The 23,018-nt window shown below is 34.4% G+C and overlaps 1 protein-coding gene across 4 annotated transcripts in view; it reads right to left on the bottom strand.

Moving 5' to 3' along the window:
* Positions 1-23,018, bottom strand: part of HERC4 (HECT and RLD domain containing E3 ubiquitin protein ligase 4) — a 131,328-nt gene that overhangs the window by 69,151 nt on the left and 39,159 nt on the right. For all 4 annotated transcript variants that reach the window (XM_088019910.1, XM_028109495.2, XM_028109497.2 and 1 more), the window contains 2 exons: positions 14,079-14,209; positions 941-1,101 (listed from right to left, as the gene is read on the bottom strand). In XM_088019910.1, the coding sequence (XP_087876036.1) occupies positions 941-1,101; positions 14,079-14,209 (292 nt within the window). The remainder of the gene's footprint in view (positions 1-940; positions 1,102-14,078; positions 14,210-23,018) is intronic.

The following is a 23,018-nucleotide window of genomic DNA, read 5'->3' as shown; positions in this document are numbered from 1 at the left end:
GAAAATAAAAATAAATCACAGATGTGGCTAAAGCAGTAGGCATGTAAAAGCAAATTTAAAAAATTTAATACTTTAAATAGGTAATATATTCATCTGATTCAAATTTCAAAAAGAAAGAAACTGTCATGTATTTTAAAGTCCTGTATATACCCAAGTAAACTGAAAGCAGGGTCTTCAAGAGATATCTGTACACCCATGTTTACATGACTCACAACAGTCACAAAAGGTGGAAACAATCCAAGTGTCCACCAACAGGTGAGCAGATAAAATGTATATATGTACAATAAAATGTTATTCAGCCTTAAAAAGGAAGGAAATCCTAACACATGCTACAACATGGATAAACCTTAAGGCCATTATGCTAAATTTATGAAGTCAGTCAGTCACAAAAAGACAAATACTGTATGATTCCACTTACATGAGTACCCAGAGCCAAGTCAAATACATAGAGACCAAATGTAGAAATGTAGAATGGTGTTTGCCAGCCGTGGGAGGAGTGAATGCAGAGTTGCTGTTTAATGAATACAGAGTTCTAGTTTTGTAAGATGAAAAGAGTTCTGGAGACTGGTTGTGCAACAATGGGAATGTACTGAACACTACCGAATTGTACACCTTAAATGGTTAAGTTCATAAATTTTATGTTATGTGTATTTCACACAAAACAAAAATACTCCTGCCCACTGGCATTGAGCCACCACCCAGTTCCCATACGCTCAGCCCTCTGAAACCATTTTTCTACTTTATCATGAGTTTCCTTATGCATAAATAAGCAAGTATAAACAAACTAAGCAAATGTATACACTATTCTGTATCTTGGTATTTTCATTAAACAACTTATTTTGGAATTATTTCATTTCAAACACAGAAAACTTCATCATTTAAGAGCAACATTTCAACAACTTTAATGTGTGTAGCAAAGCTTTAATATAATAAAACTTACCAGTATCTGGTGGACACTGCCCATTATAAGGGAACCAATTTCCTTTCACAGTGAAAGGACTTTTCCTGTTGCTTGTTGAACCAGTTCCTAGCTGCCCATTACCACCAAGTCCAAAAGAATAAATTCGTCCTGATGAAGGAACAAAAGCAGAAGTGTGCTGCCTAGAGTAAAATGATAGAAAATCTCAGACTCTTGTTACCTTCCAAACAATTTACATTTAGAAAAGCACACAAATATTAACTGATAATTTGTCTTCAAAAATACATTAACAAAACTATTACAGTTCTAAAATGTTCTGTACAAATTAGTTATTAAAAGTCTTACTCTAAAAGAAGATAGCAGGAGGGGAAGAATGAAGGGGAGTAAGTCAAAGGAGACGAACCATGGAGAGACGATGGACTCTGAAAAACAAACAGAGGGTTCTAGAGGGGAGGGGGGTGGGGGGATGGGTTAGCCTGGTGATGGGTATTAAAGAGGGCACGTTCTGCATGGAGCACTGGATGTTATACACAAACAATGAATCATGGAACACTACATCAAAAACTAATGATGTAATGTATGGTGATTAACATAACAATAAAAATTTAAAGGTTAAAAAAAAAAGTCTTACTCTACACTGAATGAACTCTCTACCCAGAAAATTTCCACAAATGTCCAAATTTAGAAAGGCCCAGACCTATAGTGGAATCCCTTATAAGAGATGATTCAGCACAAGAGGTAGCATCTAACTATACTGTCCAAGTTCCCTTCCCTTCCCTGTAACATTCTAGCCTAAAGGATCTATGACAACCCACCTTTGGACACCAATCAAAAGTTTTACAGTAAGAACTGGGCAAGTAATCCAGGACCAATCAGAAGATTGAGGGGGGTGTGTGTGTGTATGTGTGTAAAATAAAACAATGCATAAATATATAAAATGAAACAATGTATCCTTTCTTCTAAAGAAACTGATCCTTATATCTATGTACCCAGACTCCTTTGGAGGTAGCAGAGTGGAAGCAAATCTAAGAAACTGCAGAACTGAAGCTGAAAAAACCCACTAATCAGTGAACCTATGCAACTCCCTCTGATGTTTCACCACTGTATTTTTAAGAACCTTATATGTTTGGGTTGAAGATGATTATCCAGCTCAGGCCTTGTGTTCCTCAATCTCAGGTTTTATGGCTTCAATCAAGTCCGGCAAATTCTTAAGTGTTATTTCTATAAATACTGTCTCTCTCACATTTATTCAATTATTTTCTCCTTGACAGTATTATACAAATGTTGCAACTTCCCAATATATCCTACCTACCCAATATATCCTACCTGTGTTTTAATCTCTCTTTTATATCTGTGCCCCTTTGTGGGTAATTTCCCTCGATCTGTTTTTCAAATCATACTTTTCTTTTTAGCAGTGTGTCTAACCTGCTGTTTTAATTACCCACTTTATTTTAAATTTTAATGATGAAATTTTTATCCCATTTCTAGAAGTTTTTTTTACCCCAAATCTGCCACTCTGTTTTTCATTTAAAACCCATTTTACATTGTGAAATTTAATACATACACACCAACCCAGGGTGACTTTGACAAGCCCCAAACCCACCTTACAGTAGTCCTGTGGTTACAGATTCTCAGAGGAGATTCAAACTCAAAACTAGACCAAGGACAGAAAAGTCTCCTTATGCTAGCAAGGGAATATTTCATGGTGAACCCTTTCCATGATGTGGTTTTATTGAGAGGAGATGGTTTCTCAGGCCTCACTAATGCTTCTATCAGTTCTCAGGTCTCATCTCCTCTCCTAAACTCCTTTGCCCTCTATGGTATACTGTTTATCAAAAGAGCCAAAATTATTCCTCTCTCTATACCCATTATGCTTACAATAGGACTTCTGCAGCTGTTTCCATCAAGATGGGGAATCTACTGGGGCACCTGGGTGGCTCAGTCGGCTAAGTGTCTGCTTTCAGCTCAGGTCATGATCCCAGGGTCCTGGGATGGAGCCCCCTGAGCGGGGACCCTGCTTCTCCCTCTCCCTCTGCCTGCTGCTTCCCACCGCCTCCCCCCCCGCCCCGCCCGTGCTCTATCAAATAAATAAATAAAATCTTAAAAAAAAAAAAAAAGATGGGGAATCTATTTCTCCATGTCTTAAACCTGGGCTCTAACCTGTGGCTTGCTTTGAATACAGAATGCAGCAGAAATAACAGTGTATCTGATCTGACATTATGCCTTACAAGTGGCTTTGCATTCTTTCCCTCTCTCTCTTTAGAACTCTGTTCTACTAGCTTGAGACCAATCCAAAATTAGCGTGTAAAGGATGACAAATAACCTGGAGCAGAGACAAGCTGTCCCAGCTATGACCATGACAAACGACCCAGCCCCTAGCCAGATAATCAGCTGATGAACTGAGTCCAGCTAAGATGAGAACTGCCCAGCTAAGCCTAGCCCAAATTACCGAATCAAAGAACTATCAGCAAAATAAAAAAAAAAAAAAAACCTGTTTAAGCCACTAAGTTTCAGGGTGGTTTGATTAGCAATATAGGCTAATTAATATATTACCTACACAGGCAAATTCTTTCAGGGCACCTCCAAAGTCCGTTCAGACAGACACCAATAGCTTTCAGATTTCTTTGTTTTTGCCCTGCGGCATTCCCTTTAGTTTCTGGCAAACTAACCTGTTATTTAAAAAGGTGTTTTGAATCAAAGTGTTTTCAAGTTATCTAGTCTGCCATATTACTGAAAATCTAAGTAGAATCTAAGAACCATTTTACCTTTGAGCCAAGGGAAATCAGAATTTTTTAACCAAGGAAACTCTTTTAACAAATGAAATGTTAAATGGAATCCTAGCATATAAAACAGAAAAACTGCTATGCTTGAAGAAGGGGTTAACATTGCCCAGTCTGCCTCCTTCAGGAAGCAACCACTGTGATATCTCGAAAGAACATACAGCTTAAAAATTATTGCAATACTAGTTCACTAAACTCCTCCTCAAAATGGTATACCAAAGGAGTGGTTCTTAAACCTTGCTGCATATTGGAATCACCTAGGGGTTAGCCTAGGCAATAATATACATTTTTAAAAATATTTTATTTATTTTTTTGACAGAGAGAGAGACACAGCGAGAGAGGGAACACAAGCAGAGGGAGTGGGAGAGAGAAAAGCAGGCTTCCCGCTGAGCAGGGAGCCCGATGCGGGGCTTGATCCAGGACCCTGGGATCATGACCTGAGCAGAAGGCAGATGCTTAATGACTGAGCCACCCAGCTGCCCCAATAATATACCTTTCTAAAAGCTCTCCAGAAGATAAACAGCATGAAGTCAGAGTTAAGAGCCACTAAATAAACAACCATCCTAAGTCCTAGATTTGATATAATACCTCAAAAACACTATGATATTATACCACTAGAATTTGAACCTTTTACTTTTGGATCATCACCTTGAAGGATTCACATTTCTGGTGTTCCTCAGCTGCTTCCTTTGGGAGGCTTTCGGCAATTATTCCATAAGGAAGTTAATAGATCTTATTGTACTGACTACCTGGAAGTAAAACTGGCCAAGATACCATTTATCTACCTACATTCCCTTTACAGATAAATCCTTACATCTTAATCAATATATAACTGAAAATTTTTCCCCAATACAATAGTTGAATAAATTAATTAAATTACTAAAAAGAACTGAGCTCATAAAGCTAAGAATAACTATCCCAATCATTCTACTTGTTAAGGATTACAAAATTAGGTAACATTAAATCACCTGTGATATTTCACAAGGGACTGATGAAGTATTTCACCTGAAAAAAGTTATTTTAAAATATTGCTTTTTAGGGGCACCTGGTTAAACACAGTCAGTTGAGTATTGAGGTCATGATCTCAAGGTTGTGAGACTGAGCCCCGCGTTGGGCTACACACTTAGCAAGGAGTCTGCCGGGGATTCTCTCCCTCTGCCCCTCCCCACCACGTGCATGCACAAGCTCTCTCTCTCTCTCTCTCAAATAAATAAATCTTTAAAAAGTAAATAAATAAAATATTGCTTTATAGTCTTTTAATGAATTATGCATGAAGTAGATAAACAAGAAAAGATAAACTCTCTAAATTTTGGGAACATATATTCATGTATAACTTTAACAGTATAAACAAAATTACAATAGAAGCACCCCTGGCTCATATATACGATGAGCTTTCATTTACTTTTTACGATAAATTCTAGTCCATATATGGGAAAAGGAAGGGAAAGCTTTTGTCAAATCACTCCCATAATTTTTCAAATACATGGTCAAGCACACAAAACTGGCATACAAAGAAACAGGGCACCATGAACACAATTTAGCAGAAAAAAAGAAATAGAAATAGATCCTAAAGATTTCAGATATTGGAATTATCAAACACAAGAGTGTAGAACAACTATGTTCAATAGTTTTTTAGTGTCCAAGAAATAAAAGCCAAGCGTGAAAAAAAAATTTTTTTTTTAAAGATTTTATTTATTCATGAGAGACAGAGAGAGAGAGGCAGAGGGAGAAGCAGGCTCCCAAGGAGCAGGGAGCCCGATGCGGGACCCGATCCCAGGACTCTAGGATCCTGACCTGAGCTGAAGGCAGACGCTTAACCATCTGAGCCACCCAGGCGCCCATCAAGCGTGAAAACTGACAGACAACTGGAAACACTAAAGAAAAAAAATGTCAGATTTTAAAAAGAACCAGTCAGAAAGACGAGTACTAAGAAGTCAAAATAACTAAAATCAAGGTCTTGAAGGATAGGTTTAATGAAATACTGATATAGCATAAGAATAGGCTAAAATACAAATCATAAAAACAATCAAGAAAGCACCAAAGAGGGTCAAAAATGTAGAAAATGAAGAATAAGGCTACAAGGCAGAGGGAGAAGATTCAATACACATCCAGAGTCCCATGAAGAAAGGAGAAGCTATATCTAAAGAGATAATAGCTTAGAATCCCCTATAACTGATCAAAGATATTATTCCACAGATTCAAGAAGCCCATGAGAGAATGAGGAAATCATACTTCGACAAATGAAATCAAAACTGGAGAAAGATAAAAAAGAAACACATTACCTTCAAAAGAGCAACATACTGATTAATAGCTGGCTTCTTCACAACAACCAAAGCCAAAAGACAACAGAATATTATCTTCATAGAACTGAAAGTAATTATACCAAGCTAGAATTCTATAACCGAATAATATCATTTAAGAATGAAGGTAAAATAAAACATTTTTTAGATACATAAGAGTCTGTAGATCTACTCAAAGAAAATTCCAAAGGGTGTTCAGACAAAAGGAATTAGAAAATATGAAGAGTGGAAAAAAAAAAAAAGGTAGTAAATATACAGGTATTTCTAAATGTACCTTGACTATATGAAGCAATGTTTTTGTGAAGTTTAATACATATAGAGAATGAAAAGATGGGAAAGGTAAATGGAAGTCCTTATATTGCCCAGAAAAAGAGAAAGGTATTTATTAATATAAATTAAGGATATATGTTATTTCTGTTTATGTTTAATGTAACAACTAAAAAGGAAGGTATAGTTTCCAAACAAGTAAAGGGAATTAAACTAACTTAAAAAATTATCAATCTAAAGAAAAGCAAAACAGAAAAGAAAAAAAAATGAAACATTAAAAATAGAGGGCAAAAACAGTACAAATATTACGGCAGGTTTAAGTGCAAACATATCAGTAATTATAAAACAAACAGAATGGTCCACTTAAAAAACAAAATTGCCAAAGTGGATTTTTTTTTTTAATTCAAGTATAATTAACATACAGTGTTACAGTAGTTTCAGGTGTAAAATATAATGATTCAATAATTCTTATTTTTTTAAAGTTTATGTTTTTTAAAATTATAATTCCTGTATGGTTAACATACAGTGTTATATTAGTTTCAGGTGTACAATATAGTGATTCAAGAACTGTACACATTACTCATTGCTTATCATGATAAATGTACTCTTAATCCTCCTCACTTATTTCACCATTCCCCCACTCACCCTCCCTCTGGCAATCACCAGTTTGTTCTCTATATTTCAGTCTGCTTTTTTGTTTTTTTCTTCCCTTTGTTCATTTGTTTTGTTTCTTAACATATGAGTGAAATCATAAGGTATTTGTCTTTCTCTATTTCACTTAGCATTATACCCTCTAGATCCATCCATGTTGCAAATGGCAAATTTGCCAGACTACATTTTTAAAGATCCAACTTAATACTGTTTACATGATATTCATCTAGAATGTGCAGAAAGACAAAGTAAAAGAATATGTATGAACAAATATGTAAAGAATGAATATAACAGACAAAATAGGAAAAATATATTAGCAGATATAGCTCTATTAACATCAGATAAAAGAGACTTTAAAAAATCAAAAGTATTGGGGTGCCTGGGTGGCTTAGTCAGTTAAGCATCCAAATCCTGATCTCAGCTCAGGTCTTGATCTCAGGGTCATGAGTTCAAGCCCTGTACTGGGCTCCACACTGGGCATGGAACCGACTTTAAAAAAAATTTTTTTTAATATATATATATATTTTACTAGAGGTTTAGAGGTCGATAATGAAAAGTTCAATTCACCAAGGAGAGATAAAACTGGAATTTTATGCACTCAAGAATCAAGATAGCCTCAAAATAAAAAATTGTTAGATCTACAAGAAGAAACTGAAAATAATCAGTGTGAGACAGTATAATATTTATTGTTAACTGATTAAAAATGATCAAGCAAAACAAACAACAACAACAAAAAAACACCATATAGAAGATCTGAACATTGTTAGAAAAATTTTACATACTGGGCATATACAGAACACTGCATCTCACCACTGAATGAAGACCGAAAGGTATGAAATGAAAAATTGATAAATTTTCCAGAGGTTTCTCTGGAAAACACAGGTTTTAAAAAAGAGATCAGGAAAGAAAGGATAATTTACCAACTTCAAAAAAGAAAAAAAAAAAGGAGATCACTACAGAGCCTACAAACATTAAAAAAAAAAAAAACCTTAAGATCTGTGCATCTGTGGTATACTGAAATAGTAATCCCATTTCTTTACTATCCTGTAGTATTAAATATACACAGTCCTGTTACAGCCTGATGGGAGATAAGCAGCATGTATTCCCCTACCTTAACCTTAGGTTTGGCCATGTAATTGTAATTTGCTTTGGTCAATAGGAATTTAGTAAATGTGATACAATCAGAAGCTTGAGATGTACATGTACAGGTGTTATTCCCAAGAGAATAAAATACCCAAAGGTAGCCACTGTCACTCTGGCCTGAAATGAGACAAGTAACAAAGCCACCCCTCTTAGCCACAGACTGAGCAAAGTCTCCCTTAATGGACATGCATCTTGAACCAGCTGCAATGTGCAGCAAAAATAAGAGCCGCTCCAGCTAACCCATGGCCCAAAGAAGAACTGTCTCAGAACGATCCACAGAGTAAGAGACAAACATTTCTTAATATAGGTCACTGGCATAATTGTTTGCACAGAGCAACAGGCCAATACAGACATTGGAAACTTTACATTAATATGTTTAAAATTTAAGCAAAAATGGAAAAATTTAACTTACAAATAACTGACTCAAGAAAAAATTTAAAAGCTGCCTTATAAAGAAACTGAAGAATGTTTTTTAAAATTCCAAAAAATAAAATACCAGGCGCAGATGGCTTTAAATGACAAGGTCTACTAACTTCCAAAGTGGTTCTATTTCAAATAAACAGAAAACAAGGGGACAATCCTCAATATATATTATTAGACTAGCATAACCTTAGTAATAAAATCTGGCTAAAAGAATAAGAACAGAAAATTATAAACCAAGTTCAGCAATAAACATAAAAACAATATTTTAAAAATACTGGCAAACCAAATGCAGCACTATATAAAATGATAACATGATGACTAAATTGGAGTTACTACAGAAAAATAAAGCTGTTTTTAGTTAGTAAAATCCATTTATAGAATTCACCACATTAACAGATTAAAGGGGAAAAATCATAAATTATCTCAATAGATTCAGAAAGATCAACATTAAAAACTTAACATCCATTCATTTAAAAAAAAATCCCTCTAAACTAGGAAAAAAAAAAGAGAAATTCCTTAATCTGATATAGGTATCTACAAAAAATGTATGGCAAACATGATACTGAATTGTGAAATACTGAAAGCTTTCCCACAGAGAGAATGCAGAACAAGGATGTCTGGATGTCTTGATCTTTCAGCACTTTTTTTTTTTTTGAGAGCAAGAGAGCACAAGGTCAGGGAAGGATCCTAAGCACAGAGCCCCTTGCAGGGCTAGATCTCACAACCCTGAGATCATGACCTGAGCTAGAATCAAGAGTCAGATGCCTAACAACTGAGCCACCCAGGTGCCCCGAACTTCAGCACTTCTAGTGAACGTTATCCTAGTGTCCCAGCCAGGACATTAGTAATGGCAAGAAATAGGTTAAGCATAAGTATTATAAATGAAGAAACAAACTAAATTGATTCACAGATAATATGGTTATTAATAAGAGTCTACCAAAGTGGTTGGATTTAAAATTAATATATAAACGTCAACTATTTCTACATGCCAAAGATACCTTTGAAAGTAGAACTTATAATAGTACTATAAAGAAGTCTCTAGCAATAAAATTACCAAAAGATATACAAGACCTTTATGATGAAAAATCTTAAACATTTAATTAGAAGACATAAAATAAGTTTGGAAATTGATTAGAAAGGCCAAAATTATAAAGACAACGTTTCGACATATTAATCTAGAGATTCAAAACATTACTAATCAAAATCCCCCCCAAAATTTTTTTGGAGAACCCTGACAGGCTGATATTAAAATTTCCATGAAAGTAAAAGGCCAGAAATAGCCCAAGCATTTTTTTTAAAGATTTTATTTGAGAAAGCGCACACATGCGCACGTGGAGGGGGGGACAAGGAAGAGGGAGAAGCAGACTCCCCACTGAACAGAGAGCCCACCTCAGGGCTCGATCCCAGGACCCTGAGATCATGACCTGAGCTGAAAATAGATGCTTAACTGACTGAGCTACCCAGGTGCCTCCAACCCAAGCATTCTTGATGGATATGACAAAAAGGACCTGCTTTATTCCAAACAGCAGAATTACAGTGTCATAAAATTTATATAGTGTGAAAGGGGCACAGGGATACAGGTATTGAAGGAGTAAGATGAAGATCACAGAAACAGCTCCATGCATATATGAGCTTACAAAGAAATTGGGATGTGTGGCCTATTTAAAGGAAAACAAAATTAACCAACATGGGTAAACAAAACGATACAGCCACTTTAGAAGGCAGTCTGGTGGTTTCTTACAAAACTAAACATACTATTACAATAAGATCTACAAATCATGCACACTACCATCAGATAAAATAGGTTTTAAATCAAAAAAGGTTACAAGAGACAAAGGACATTGTATTTTAACAAAAGGTTCAGTACAGCAAAAAGGTAACAATTAAAACATTTACACATCTAATAAAAGACCATCAAAATATATGAAGCAAAAACTGAAAGAATTGAAGGAAGAAATTATTCTACAATAAATGGTTGGAGACTTTAATAACCCCGCTCTCAATAATAAATAGAAAAACCACACAGACGATAAGTAAGGAAACAGACGACTTGAACAACACAATTAGGTCAACTAGATCTAACAGGACACACACGCTACCCAACAACAACATACACATTCTTCTCAAATGTACACGGAACACTGTCCACATTAGATCCTATGTTAGGCCAGAAAGTAAGTCTCAATAGATTTTAAAAGACAGACACCATACAAAGTATCTTCTCCAACCACAATGGGATGATGTTAGAACTCGGTAACATAAGGAAATTAGAAAATTCACAATCTGTGGAAATTCAGTAACATGAATCAGAAATCATAAGAGAAATTAGAAAGACTTAAGAGATAAATGAAAATGAAAACACAACATTCAAAACAAAAGATGCAGGGAAAGCAGTACTAGGGGGAAATTTACATTAAAAAACAAGAAAGATGTTGGGGTGCCTGGTGGCTAAGTCAGTTAAGTTTCCGACTCTTGATCTCAGCTTACGTCTTGATCTCAGGGTTGTGAGTTCAAGCCCCGAACTGGGCTCCATGCTGGCCATGGAGCCTACCTAAACACAAAAACAAAAAACCAAACCAAAACAAAAAAACAGAAGAGAGATCTCATGTGAACCCAACTTGACAACCTAAGGACCTTAAAAAATAACAAAAACTAAACACAAAACTTGCAGAAAAAGGAAGTAATAAAGAAGAGAGCTGAGATAAATGAAATAGAGAATAGAAAAATAGCAAAAGTCTATGGAACTAAAAGTTGGTTTTACAAAGATCAACAAAATTGACAAAACTTTAGCTAACTTGACCAAGAAAAAAGAACTTATTAAATCAGAATAAAAAGGGGGCTATTACTACTAATGCTGTCAAAATAAAAAGGATCATAAGAGAGTGCTATAAACAGTTATTTGCCAACAAATTAGATGATTTAGATGAAACAGACAAAATCCTAGAAATACAAAACCTACTAATACTAAATCACGAAAAAATGGGAAACTAAAACAGATCTATAAATAGTAAAACAACTGAATCAATAATCAAAAATCTCCCAACAAAGAAAAGCCCTACACCAAATGGCTTCATTAGTGACTTCTACCTGACATTTAAAGAACTAAAACCAATCCTATTCACACTTTTCCAAAAAACCTGAAGAGTGCAACTTTCTAATTCATTCTATGAGGCCAGCATTGTCCTGATATCAAAGTCAGACAAGGACACTACAAGAAAACTACAGACTATTATCCCTTATTGAGTACTGATGCAAAAATTCTCAATAGAGTATTAGCAAACAGAATTCAGTAGTAATAATGAAAAAACTATACAGCATAGCCAAATGGGATGCAGGGATGGTTCAGCATACACAAATTCATCAGTGTAATTTACAGCATTAAGACAATGAAGAAAAAAACCCACATCATCATCTCAACTGATGCAGGAAAAAAAATCAACAAAACTCAACACCCTTTTATGATGAAAAAAACTCAAAAACTAAGAATAGAAGAAAATTATCTCAACATAATAAAAACCGGATACAAAAACCCACAACAAACATCATACTCAATGGTAAAGGACTAAAAGCTTTTCCTCTAAGATGAGGAACGAGGCAAGGATGCCTACTTTGAATACTTCTATTAAACACAGTACTGGAAGTTTGAGCAAGAAAAAGAAATAGAAGGCACCTAAATTGAAAAGGAGGAAGTAAAATTATCTGTGTACAAAATCACCAAAGCGCAGAAGGATACAAAAATCAACATGCAAAAATGAGTTCCATTTCTATACACTAATAATGAACAATCCAAAAAGAAATTTAAAAGATAATGAAAACTACAGAAAAATTACTGAAACAAATTAAAGACATAAATGAAAAGATATCTCCTATTCATGGCTTGGAAGACTTAATATTGTTAAGATGTCAATACTTCCCAAAGTGATCTACAGATTCAATTCAATCTGTCTCAAATCATGGAAATGCAAATTCAAATCATGATTAAGTAACACTATATACCCAAGAGATTAGCAAAAATTTCAGTCTGACAATACTAAATAGGGACAAGGACACAGAGTGTCAGGAATTCTCATGCAATATTAACGGGCATGTAAATTGGTATAATCATTCTGGTAAATAGAGTGACATTAACCCGCAAAATTTCAAGGTAAGTATCCTCTATGACCCAGCAATCCCATTTCAGGCATATATTTAGAAATATGAAGGTTTATGTATATCATATAATAAATGTTCAAAGCAACATTTTTTTGTAATTGCCAAAAACTGGAAGTACCCAAATACCTGTAAGTAATAGAATGAGTAAATAATTATATATGCATATAACTGAATAAAACACAGCAATGAGATCTAATGATGAAGAACCACAGCTTCACACATACAGATAATCAATCATACAAGTAACATGTTAAAAAAGAGAAGTCACCAAAGACTACCTACAGTGTGATTTCAAGTATTTGAAGTTAAAAGTTGGCAAAACTGAACCATATTGTATATGGATATCTACTACGTAGAAAAAATTAAGCTTAGTCAAACAAAGTACACTTTGTTTTTTGACAGTCCACCTAATTTAATCCACCAAAGGTGAAGCTCAATTTCAAAGTTGTGACTCTTCTATTTACTCCCAAGAACTGGGAACCAGTATTCCAATTCAACTTTTACCAATAACTAATTTTATGTGTTAAATAATTAACTGCTCAATTTCCTCATTCTTTAAATTAAAAAAAGGTGGAAAAGAAAAAGAAAAATACGATGATTTGTACTTTCCCTTCAAGTGTGATGCTATATACAATAAATATATTACATATTCATTATTAATATCTTGTCCCAGATAAACTTATTTCAAATAGAGAAAAGTAAAATAATCAGTAGAAAAAACTGTTTCTCCTGTTACTATTACTCCTGAGCAGCAAATTAGGCATTTAGGGAAGAATGTTTTTATCTTAGATTCCTAAACTGCTAAACAATGTTTAAAAAAAAAAATCCCTATTTCAGCTAGGAACTGCTATCTTCCAGTAATTTGTAAAATGACCAACACAAAGGGAAAAAGGAGAGACACCCTGTACGTTCTCCAGGCCTTTTAGAAAACATGGAATTATTACGTTGGCCACATACATGCAAATCCACAAGAAAGGTTATACTGTAGACATCAAGGGGACCAGCACTATTCAAAAAGCAATGCCCCACCAATGTTACCATGGCAAAATGAAGTCTACAATGTTACCCAGCATGCGGTTGGCACTGCTGTAAATAAACAAGGGCAAGATTCTTTTTGTATAGAAAATTTTTGTGCATGCTGAAAACATTAAGCACTGAGAGACAGATAGAGCTTTCTGAAATATGTAAAGGAAAATGATCAGAAAAAAAGGAAGCCGAAGAAAGAAGTAGTTGAATTCAACTGAACTGCCAGCCTGCTCCACCCAGAGAAGAACACTTTGTGAGAACCAATGGAAAGAAGCTTCAGCTGCTGGAACCCACTCCCTATAAATTCATGACTGGGTAGGTGTAAAAAAATAAAAGACCTCTGGACTGTTAAAAAAAAAAAAATTCCTAAATAATTGTGTTATGGAGACTAAGATTCTCTCTTATATAATAGCTTACCTTCCACAAGCAATCTGAGTGACAATGCTTCCCATAAGTTCAAAAACTTTCCTTGGGTTTATTTCATGACTGGTAGAGTTATGACCCAACTGACCATACCCTCCAGCTCCAAAAGTAAACACTCCACCTTCCTAAAAAAAAAAAAAAAAAAAAAAAAGACAAAACCCTTTATCATTAGAAGGCCTGATAAAAGAAAATAATCTTCAAGAAAATAGGTTAATCTTTAATACATGGAGTCAATTTTTCTCTTCTATTGTCTTCACAATTTAACTTAACAAATAGCTGACTTTTCAAGGTAGAATGACTTAAACCTAAGAGAACTGCAGGCTATTTTCAAATATTTTAAAAGTACTTAATTATGTTCTTATCATTATGTTGAGCTGAAGCCATCATTAAAGAGATACTAATCATTTTTTGCATTGCCTTTCACGATCATTATAATCAGGATCTTGTTGAATCCCAAGTACATACCTATAAAATATCACAAAACCTAAAAATGGTATCATCTTCAGTTTTCAAACTAGTTATGCTTTTATATAAAGCCACTGCAGAAAGACTGCAATTAAACCAGAGTGCACAAATATTGCTATTTTTAACACACAGTTGCTACAATACACAGTTGACCTTCAAACAATTCAGGGGTTGGGGTGTCAATCCCTTGTGCAGTCAAAAATCCATACACAGCTTTTGCTTCCCCAAAAACTACTAATAGCCTACTTCTGACTGAAAACCTTACTGATAACATAAACAATACCTAACTTAATTTTTTTGGTATTTCTAGGCTACACAGTTTACCTGAGTTTTTTCAAATTGTTGCAAATCTCCAAAAACTTTACCAATGTATTTGTTGAAATAGATCTGTGTATAAGTGGACCCATTCAGTTCAAACCTGTGTTGTTGAAGGGTCGACTATATAGTCTTTTAAAAATTTATGGTAAAAACACACAACTGGATTAGGTTATGTATATAAAAAAGTAATTTGTGATGACAGCTTAACACAAGCACAATTGGTTTTTCAATTCAACTGTTTTTCTTTAGAGTTGTAGCTTTATATACAATTTTATATTCTGCTTTCATCATTGAATAGTGTAAGTATATATATGGCTATGTAAGGAAATTGATTTTTCTTTTTATCATGAAAAATTTCAAACTACATAAAAGTGAAGACATGTATATATAAATATAAATACAAATACACACACACACACACACACACACACACACCCCATCAAATAACCATCACTTGGCTTTAACAACCAGCAAAAGTTAAATAACCTTGTTTCATCAATGCCCCTGCCATTTTCCTTTTTCAGGGTACCTTAAAGCAAACTGTGGACATCAAATCATTTCACCTATAAATGTGTATGTATCTCTAATGGCATATACCTCTCACATACATAAATATGTAACACAGTAATACTATTATCACATTTACAAAATATTAATTTCCTTTTTTGACAGAAATGGCAAAAGTGTTCATTTTTATTTCTTATGGTTTTTGTAACTGGTATCATTTTTTTCCAGTTTTATTTAGGAATGATTGAACTGACAAATAAAACTATATATTTGAAGCATACAATGTGATTTCACATACATATACATTGTGAAATGACTACCACAAAGGAGTTAATTAACACATCCATCATCTCCACTTTTTTTGTATGAATAAGAATGCTTCAGATCTACTCTCCCGGCAAACTTCAGGCATAGAATACAGTATTGTTAACTATAGTCACCACGCTGTACATCTTATAACAGAAAGTTTGTACCTTTGACCAATTTCCCCCCATTTTCCCTACCCCCACCCCAGCCCCTGGCAAACATTCTATTCTCCATTTCTACAAGTTTGACTTTCTTTTTTTTAAGATTCCCCATATAAATGACATGATCTTTCTCTAGCTTATTTCACTTAGAATAATGCCCTTCAGGTTCATCCATGTTGTTGCAAATGGAAGTATTTCCCTCTTTTTGTGGCTGAGTATTATTCCTGTGTGTGTGTGTGTGTGTGTGTATGTGCACGTGCGTGCATGCACACACGCATATATATGTACACATCACACATTTTCTTTATCCATTCATCTGGTAACGGACACTTAGGTTGTTTCTTGTCTATTGTGAAAAATGCTACAATGAACATGGGAGTGCAGTTATCTCTTCAAGAACCTGTTTTTATTTCCTTCAGGTATATACCCAGAAGTGGAATTTGCTGGGTCATATAATTCCATTTGTAATTTTTTGAGGAACCTCCATATTGTTTTCTATTTGCACAGTTTACATTCCCACCAGCAGTGGGAACAAGGATTCCCCCTTTCTTCACATCCTCACCAATATTTGTCCTTTGTTTTTTGGGTAACAGTCATCCTAACAGATGTGGGGTGTTCTCTCACTGTGGTTTTGATTTGCATTTCCCTGATGATTGTGAGGTTAACACCAAGCATCTTTTCATGCACCTGTTGGTCATTTGTTATATTCTTTGTTAAAGTACCTATTCAAGGTCCTTTGCCCATTTTTAAACTAGATTGTTTGGTTCTTTTAGCCATTGAGTTATAGGAGTTCCTTTTATATTTTGGATTATTAACTCCTTATCAGATAAATGGTCTGCTAATATTTTCTCATTCCATAGGCTGCCTTTTCATTTCATTGACTGTGTCCTCTGCTGTGCAAAAACTTCTTTCATTTGTAGTTCCACCTATTTATTTTTGCTTTTGTTCCTTGTGCTTTTAGTGTCACACCTAAAAAATGATTAAGACCAGTGTCAAAGGGCTTTTCACCCCATGTTTTCTTCTAGGAGTTTTAGTTTCAGGTCTTAGATTCATGTCTTGAACCCATTTTGAGTTACATTTTGTTAATGGTAAAAATAAGGGTTTAATTTCTTTCTTTTGCATAGAGATACCCAGTTTTTCCAACACCATTTATTGAAGAGACCAAACTTTCCCACTGTGTGTTGTTGGTGCCTTGTCACTGATTAGTTAACTGTATATATGTGGGTTTATTTCTGGGCTATCTATTGTTTGATTGGTCTGTCTGTGTTTATGTCAGTACTATACTGTTTTGATTACTATAGCTTTGTAATATAGTTTGAAATCAGGAGCTTGATGCTCCAGCTTTGCTGTTTTTTCTCAAGATTGCTTTGGCTATTCCTGGTCTTTGTGGTTCCATATGTATTCCAGGATTGTTCTACTTATGTAAAAATGCCACTGGAATTTTGATAGGGGTTCCACTGAATCTGTGGATCACGTTCAGTAGCACAGACATTTTAACAAAATTCTTCTAATCCAAGAACATGCACTATCTTTCCATTTATTTGTGTATTCTTCAATTTCTTTCATTGATGTCTTATACAGTTTTCAGTATACAGGTCTTTCACTCCTTGGTTAAATTTATTCCTCAGTATTTTATTGTTTTTGATGATACTGTAAATGAGACTGCTTTCTTAATTCTCTTTCAGAGTTTGCTCTTAAAGTGTATAGAGATAGTACTAATTTTTTATGTTGACTTTGTATCCTGAAACTTTACTGGTCATTTATTAGTTCAGAGTTTTGGCAGTCTTAAGGGTTTTCTATATATAATATGTCATCTGCAAACAGAGGCAATTTTAGTTTTTCCTTTCTAATTTGGATGTATTTTTATTTCTTCTTCTCTACTAAAATTGCTCTGGCTACAACATTCAATACTATCCTGAATAGAGGTGATGAGGGTGGGCATCTTCATCTTACACTTGATCTTACGGGAAGAAATTTCAGCTTTTCACCGCTGAATATGATGTTAGCTGTGGGCTTGTCATTTATGGCCAATGTTGAGGCATATTCCTCCTATACTTTACTGACAATTTATTTATTTATTTTTTTAAAGATTTTTATTTATTTATTGAGAGAGAGAAAGAATGGTAGAGAAAGAGCATGAGAGGGAAGAAGGTCAGAGGGAGAAGCAGACTCCCCGCTGAGCAGGGAGCCCGATGCGGGACTCGATCCTGGGACTCCAGGATCGTGACCTGAGCCGAAGGCAGTTGCTTAACCAACTGAGCCACCCAGGCGCCCTGACAATTTTTTTAAATGTTTTATTTATTTATTTGACACAGAGAGAGACAGCAGGAGAGGGAACACAAGCAGGGGGAGTGGGAGAGGGAGAAGCAAGGCTTCTCGCTGAGCAGGGAGTCTGACGTGGGGCTTGATCCCAGGACCCTGGGATCATGACCTGAGCTGAAGGCAAACGTTTAATTACTGAGCCACCCAGGCGCCCCACTTTACTGAGGATATTTATCATGAAAGGATGTTGAATTTCACCAAATGCTTTTCCTGCATCTATTAGGATGATCATATGACTTTTAACCTTCATCCTATTAATGTGGTGTTGACTGATTTGCAGATGTTGAACCATTCTTACATCTCAGGGATAAATCTCACTTGATCATGGTATGTGATCATTTCAATGTACTGTTAAATTTGGTTTGCTAGTTTTTTGTTAAGGGGTTTTGTACCTATGCCCATCAGGGATATTGGCCTGTAATTTTACTGTTTTTGTAGTGTCTTTGTGTGATTTTGGTATAAGCATAATGGTGGCCTCATAAAATGCATTTAAAAGTGTTCCCTCCTATTTTTTGAAGAGTTTGAGATGGACTGGCATTATTTATTAAATGGCAGAATTCACCAGTGAAGCCATCTGGTCCTGGAGTTTTCTGTTATTGTTGGGCAATTTTTGATTAGTGATTCAATCTCCTTACTAGTTAAAGCTCTGTTTAGATTTGCTATTCTTCGTGATTCAGTCTTGGGAGTTTGGAGGTTTCTAGGAATTTATCCATTTCATCTATGTTATCTATCCAATTTGTTGGCATATAATTGTTCATAGTAGTTTCTTATAATCCTTTTATTTGTGCAGTATCAGTTGTAATGTCTCCTCTTCATTTTCGATTTTAAGTCTTTTTTCTTAGTCTCCCTAAAGATCTGTCGATTTTTTTATCTTTTCAGGAAAACAGTTCTTAGTTTTATCTTTTCTTATGTATTGTCTCTAGTTTTGCTCTGACCTTTGTAATTTTCTTCCTTGTGCAATCTCTGGCCTTAGTTTGGTTTTCTTTTTCCCTAGTTCCTGGAGGTATTAAAGGCTATCTTTTTGAGAGCTTTTTCTTTTTTTCTTAATGTAGCTGTTTATTGCTTTATAGGATATGCGGTGATAACAGTTTATCACTATCTACCCTTACAGCTGTTTTGTTGCATCCCGCAAGTTTCAGTATGTTGTGTTTCCATTTTCACTTGTCTCAAGATATTTTATTTCTCTTTTACTTATTTTTTGACCCATTGATTATTCAGGAGTTCCTATTATTGATTCATATCATTATCACTGGAAAAGATACTTGATATGATTTCAATCTTCTTAAATTTGTTAAGACTTGTTTTATGACCTCTAACATATGATCTCTCCTGCAGAATATTCTGTGGTGTCCTTGAGGAGAATGTGTATGTGTTGCTGTTGGATGGAAATGCTCTGTAGATCTGTTAGGTCTATTTGATATAAAGTATAGTTCAAGTCCTATATTTCCTTTTTTTTTTTTTAAAGATTTTATTTATTTATTCGAGAGAGAGAGAATGAGAAATAGCACGAGAGGGAAGAGGGTCAGAGGGAGAGGCAGACTCCCTGCTGAGCGGGGAGCCCGACATGGGACTCGATCCCGGGACTCCAGGATCATGACCTGAGTCGAAGGCAGTCGCTTAACCAACCGAGCCACCCAGGCGCCCCAAGTCCTATATTTCCTTATTGACTTTCCAATATGGATGACCTATCTGTTGTTGAAAGTGGGGTACTGGAGGGGCGCCTGCGTGGCTGCCTTCATCTCAGGTAGTGATCCCAGGGTCCTGGGATCAAGCCCCATATCGGGGTCCCTTCTCAGTGGGAGACCTACTTCTCCCTCTCCCACTCCCCCTGCTTGTGTTCCTGCTCTCACTGTCTCTCAAATATATAAATAAAATATTTTAAAAAAAAAAGAAAGTGGGGTACTGGAGTCCCCTACTATTACTGCTGTCTCTTTGTTTCCAGCTCTGTTAATATTTGCTTAGTATTATTTAGGTGCTCTTATGTTGGGTGCATACATAAGTATAGTTGTTATGTCCCCTTCATGAACTGACCCCTTTAATTTTAATTTCTTAATATCTGATACTGAGGCCATGTTTAAATTTTCCTGATTATTTTATTATATCACACCAAAGTATACGTCTGGTTGGTAATGTTACTAAGTGGGTTAACAAATTTCACAAACTAATTCATCCACATTAAGCTTAATGTTTCAATCTTTGTCTTGATCCACTATTAGGGAGTATAGAGATTTTCTAATCTTATTATTTCTTCTAGATTTATTGGTTGGAATTTTTCTACAGAGAACTTAATTCATCAACTATTAAGTTACTCTGAAATACAATCTGCAAATAGGATGCAGGGGAAATGTTTCTTTCTCATTTACTAATTTTTTTAAAAACTGAGTTGTTGTCCTAGCAACTTGCAAAGATAAGCAATGAAGTTTGCTTTGTATTGACTTCAGGAAGAAAAGTATCATAACGAAATCATGGATTTTTATATATTTGGTATATTTCCACTTATTGCCATTGGTATTTCTTTCTGTGAAATCTCCTGGATGTTGTCCCTCTGACATGACCTTGGTCCTCTTTTTTGTAACACATAATACCCAAGGCTATTCTTAGACTTTTTTTCCCCCAGATATGAAATCAGACTCTTCTCTAAGAAGCCCTGGTTATTTTTCATATAGAGTCTACAATAATCAAGGGATGCCCATTGCTTTCAGATTGTACATGGCTAGTTACTTCTAGGATCATTCAGTGGTCATGGCAAAAAAAACCCCACTTTTCTTAGAAGGAAAAGAATAAGAGTATATAATAATACTCTTAAAAGTGATTAAAAGTAAAGATCACAGGATTTTAATTTAATTCCTATTGTTTCATATCTCTTTTAAACCGAAGGTTATAGTTTCTAATGACAGTAAAGTACTTATTTGCTTTATCCTATCCTGTATGTAATATATTGAGAATAATACTATCAATTTTATTACTAACAAGACTACAGAAGGCAGTTTAAAATTTTTGGGTGAATTCAGTTTATCTTTAGACTATTTCCTACTATTGATATACAACAAAATACTGTATTTTAAAAGGACTTAATTAAAAGAATTCTTTTGAGTTGTGCCACTAGTATTTTTTTATTTTCAATTTTTAAACAATTGTTTAAAACTTTTTAATTGCTTAAAAACATGTATGTTGTAAACTGTAAAGCAAAGTACATTATACCTAGCTATTAAATTTTTAAAAATATAAATATCATGTAACATGTTCATCTTTTACCCCTGCTTATACAAAAGGCAACTATTCTGTACCTTTTTACTTAACAATATATCCTAAAGATATTCCACAGCATAATATAGAGATCTGCTTCATTCTATTTTACAAGTCACATAAACATGACTTGTAAGTACCTGTTTCACAAGTCCTGTGTGTTTACCACAGTTTATTTAACTAGGCTGCAACTGAAGGACATCTGCATTCTTTCATTCTTTTGCTATTAAAATAATGCTGCAATAAATGGCTTTGTGCATATATAATTTCCTATCTTTAAGACAGATTCTTAAAACGAGGATTGCTAAGTCAAAAGATGTATGTATATGTGATCTGCGTAATGAATTTGTAAATGAACTTGAAAAAATCTGACATCTTTATGATAGTGTGTTCACACCCATTAACATACATGTCTTTACATTTATTCTGTTTTTTAAAGTCTGTTTTTAAATTGCTAAGGTAGGTTTTGCAAAAGGAAACTGCTTCATAAAACAATCCTAATTTATTTGGAAAAAGCTCTTCCAGAAAAACAAAAGATATATGGATATGGAACTGTATTCTAATTTAAATCAAGGGAAAATAAAATATTTTCCTGTTGGGATATTTAAAACTATCTGATTTTGTTAAAAATAATACACACCAAAAATTCCAGTGAACAAGTATCACCAGCTACTATCTTGAGAGGAATACAGAATATTAAAATTTAAAAAAAAAACAGATAGAAATAGTTACATATCCTGGGAAAATGAGTTAAGTGGTTATTTGAAGGGCTGAATTTGATAAGCAGTAACATTGTGAGTCTTTCTACCACAAAGCTAGTCCTAAGGGATAATATACAAAATATTTTTTAGTATTATTTCAGCATAGCCTTATTTCTTCTAACCCCCCATGACAGAAGAGAATGACTAGATTTATAACTTGCCAACATGAGTTACTAAAACTGTAGTGATTACATTTGTAATTTGAATAAAAATCAATAAAATACAGTAAGATTAGCAGATAAAACTTCCTTACTAAAAAGCAAATAAGTTTTTAAAAATCACCTTTTATAATTAGTCATATTTTTAAAAGTACTCTGAGTATATTATACTTGATAATGGCTAAGAATAATTCTTATCAAAAAAATTCCCAATGTGGGTGTGTAGAATTTTGTGTATGTAGAAGTCTGATTAGAAGTTAATTTTGTCTTGCTAATATTATCTATTATGCAGAAGAAAGATAAAGAAGCAAAAACATTCATTTCTAATTCAGCTAATAAAAAAAGTGCCAGTTCCTTTATGTTAACATGACTAAAATAATATTCCTGGTAAAGGTTAGTTTAATGTGTTTATTTTCATTTTACTTCTAATCACTAGAGAACTATAAAGTCCTGATAACGAAATGGCACATACCCAAGAAAGTTACAGGACAGAGTTAAAACCATTAACAAGATTGTGATGAAAGCTCATTATAACTGTTTGCATAATACTTAGCCTATGGTTAATAGATTCATTCTCCTCTATTACTTGTTATGCAGTATTTACAAGCCAAGTGGGAGTTAAATTAAAATTAGGCAGTTATGCAATATAAACGGGATTGATACACAGAGGCTGGCAAGTCTGACAAACTA

Source organism: Eumetopias jubatus, unplaced genomic scaffold (genome assembly GCF_037043125.1).
Source record: "Eumetopias jubatus isolate StellerSeaLion01/CBP00866 unplaced genomic scaffold, mEumJub1_p1.0 scaffold_17, whole genome shotgun sequence".
In the NCBI taxonomy this organism is placed as follows: domain Eukaryota; kingdom Metazoa; phylum Chordata; class Mammalia; order Carnivora; family Otariidae; genus Eumetopias; species Eumetopias jubatus.
The sequence above is the reverse complement of the archived record's forward strand: the minus strand, read 5'-3'. Positions and strand labels throughout refer to the sequence as shown.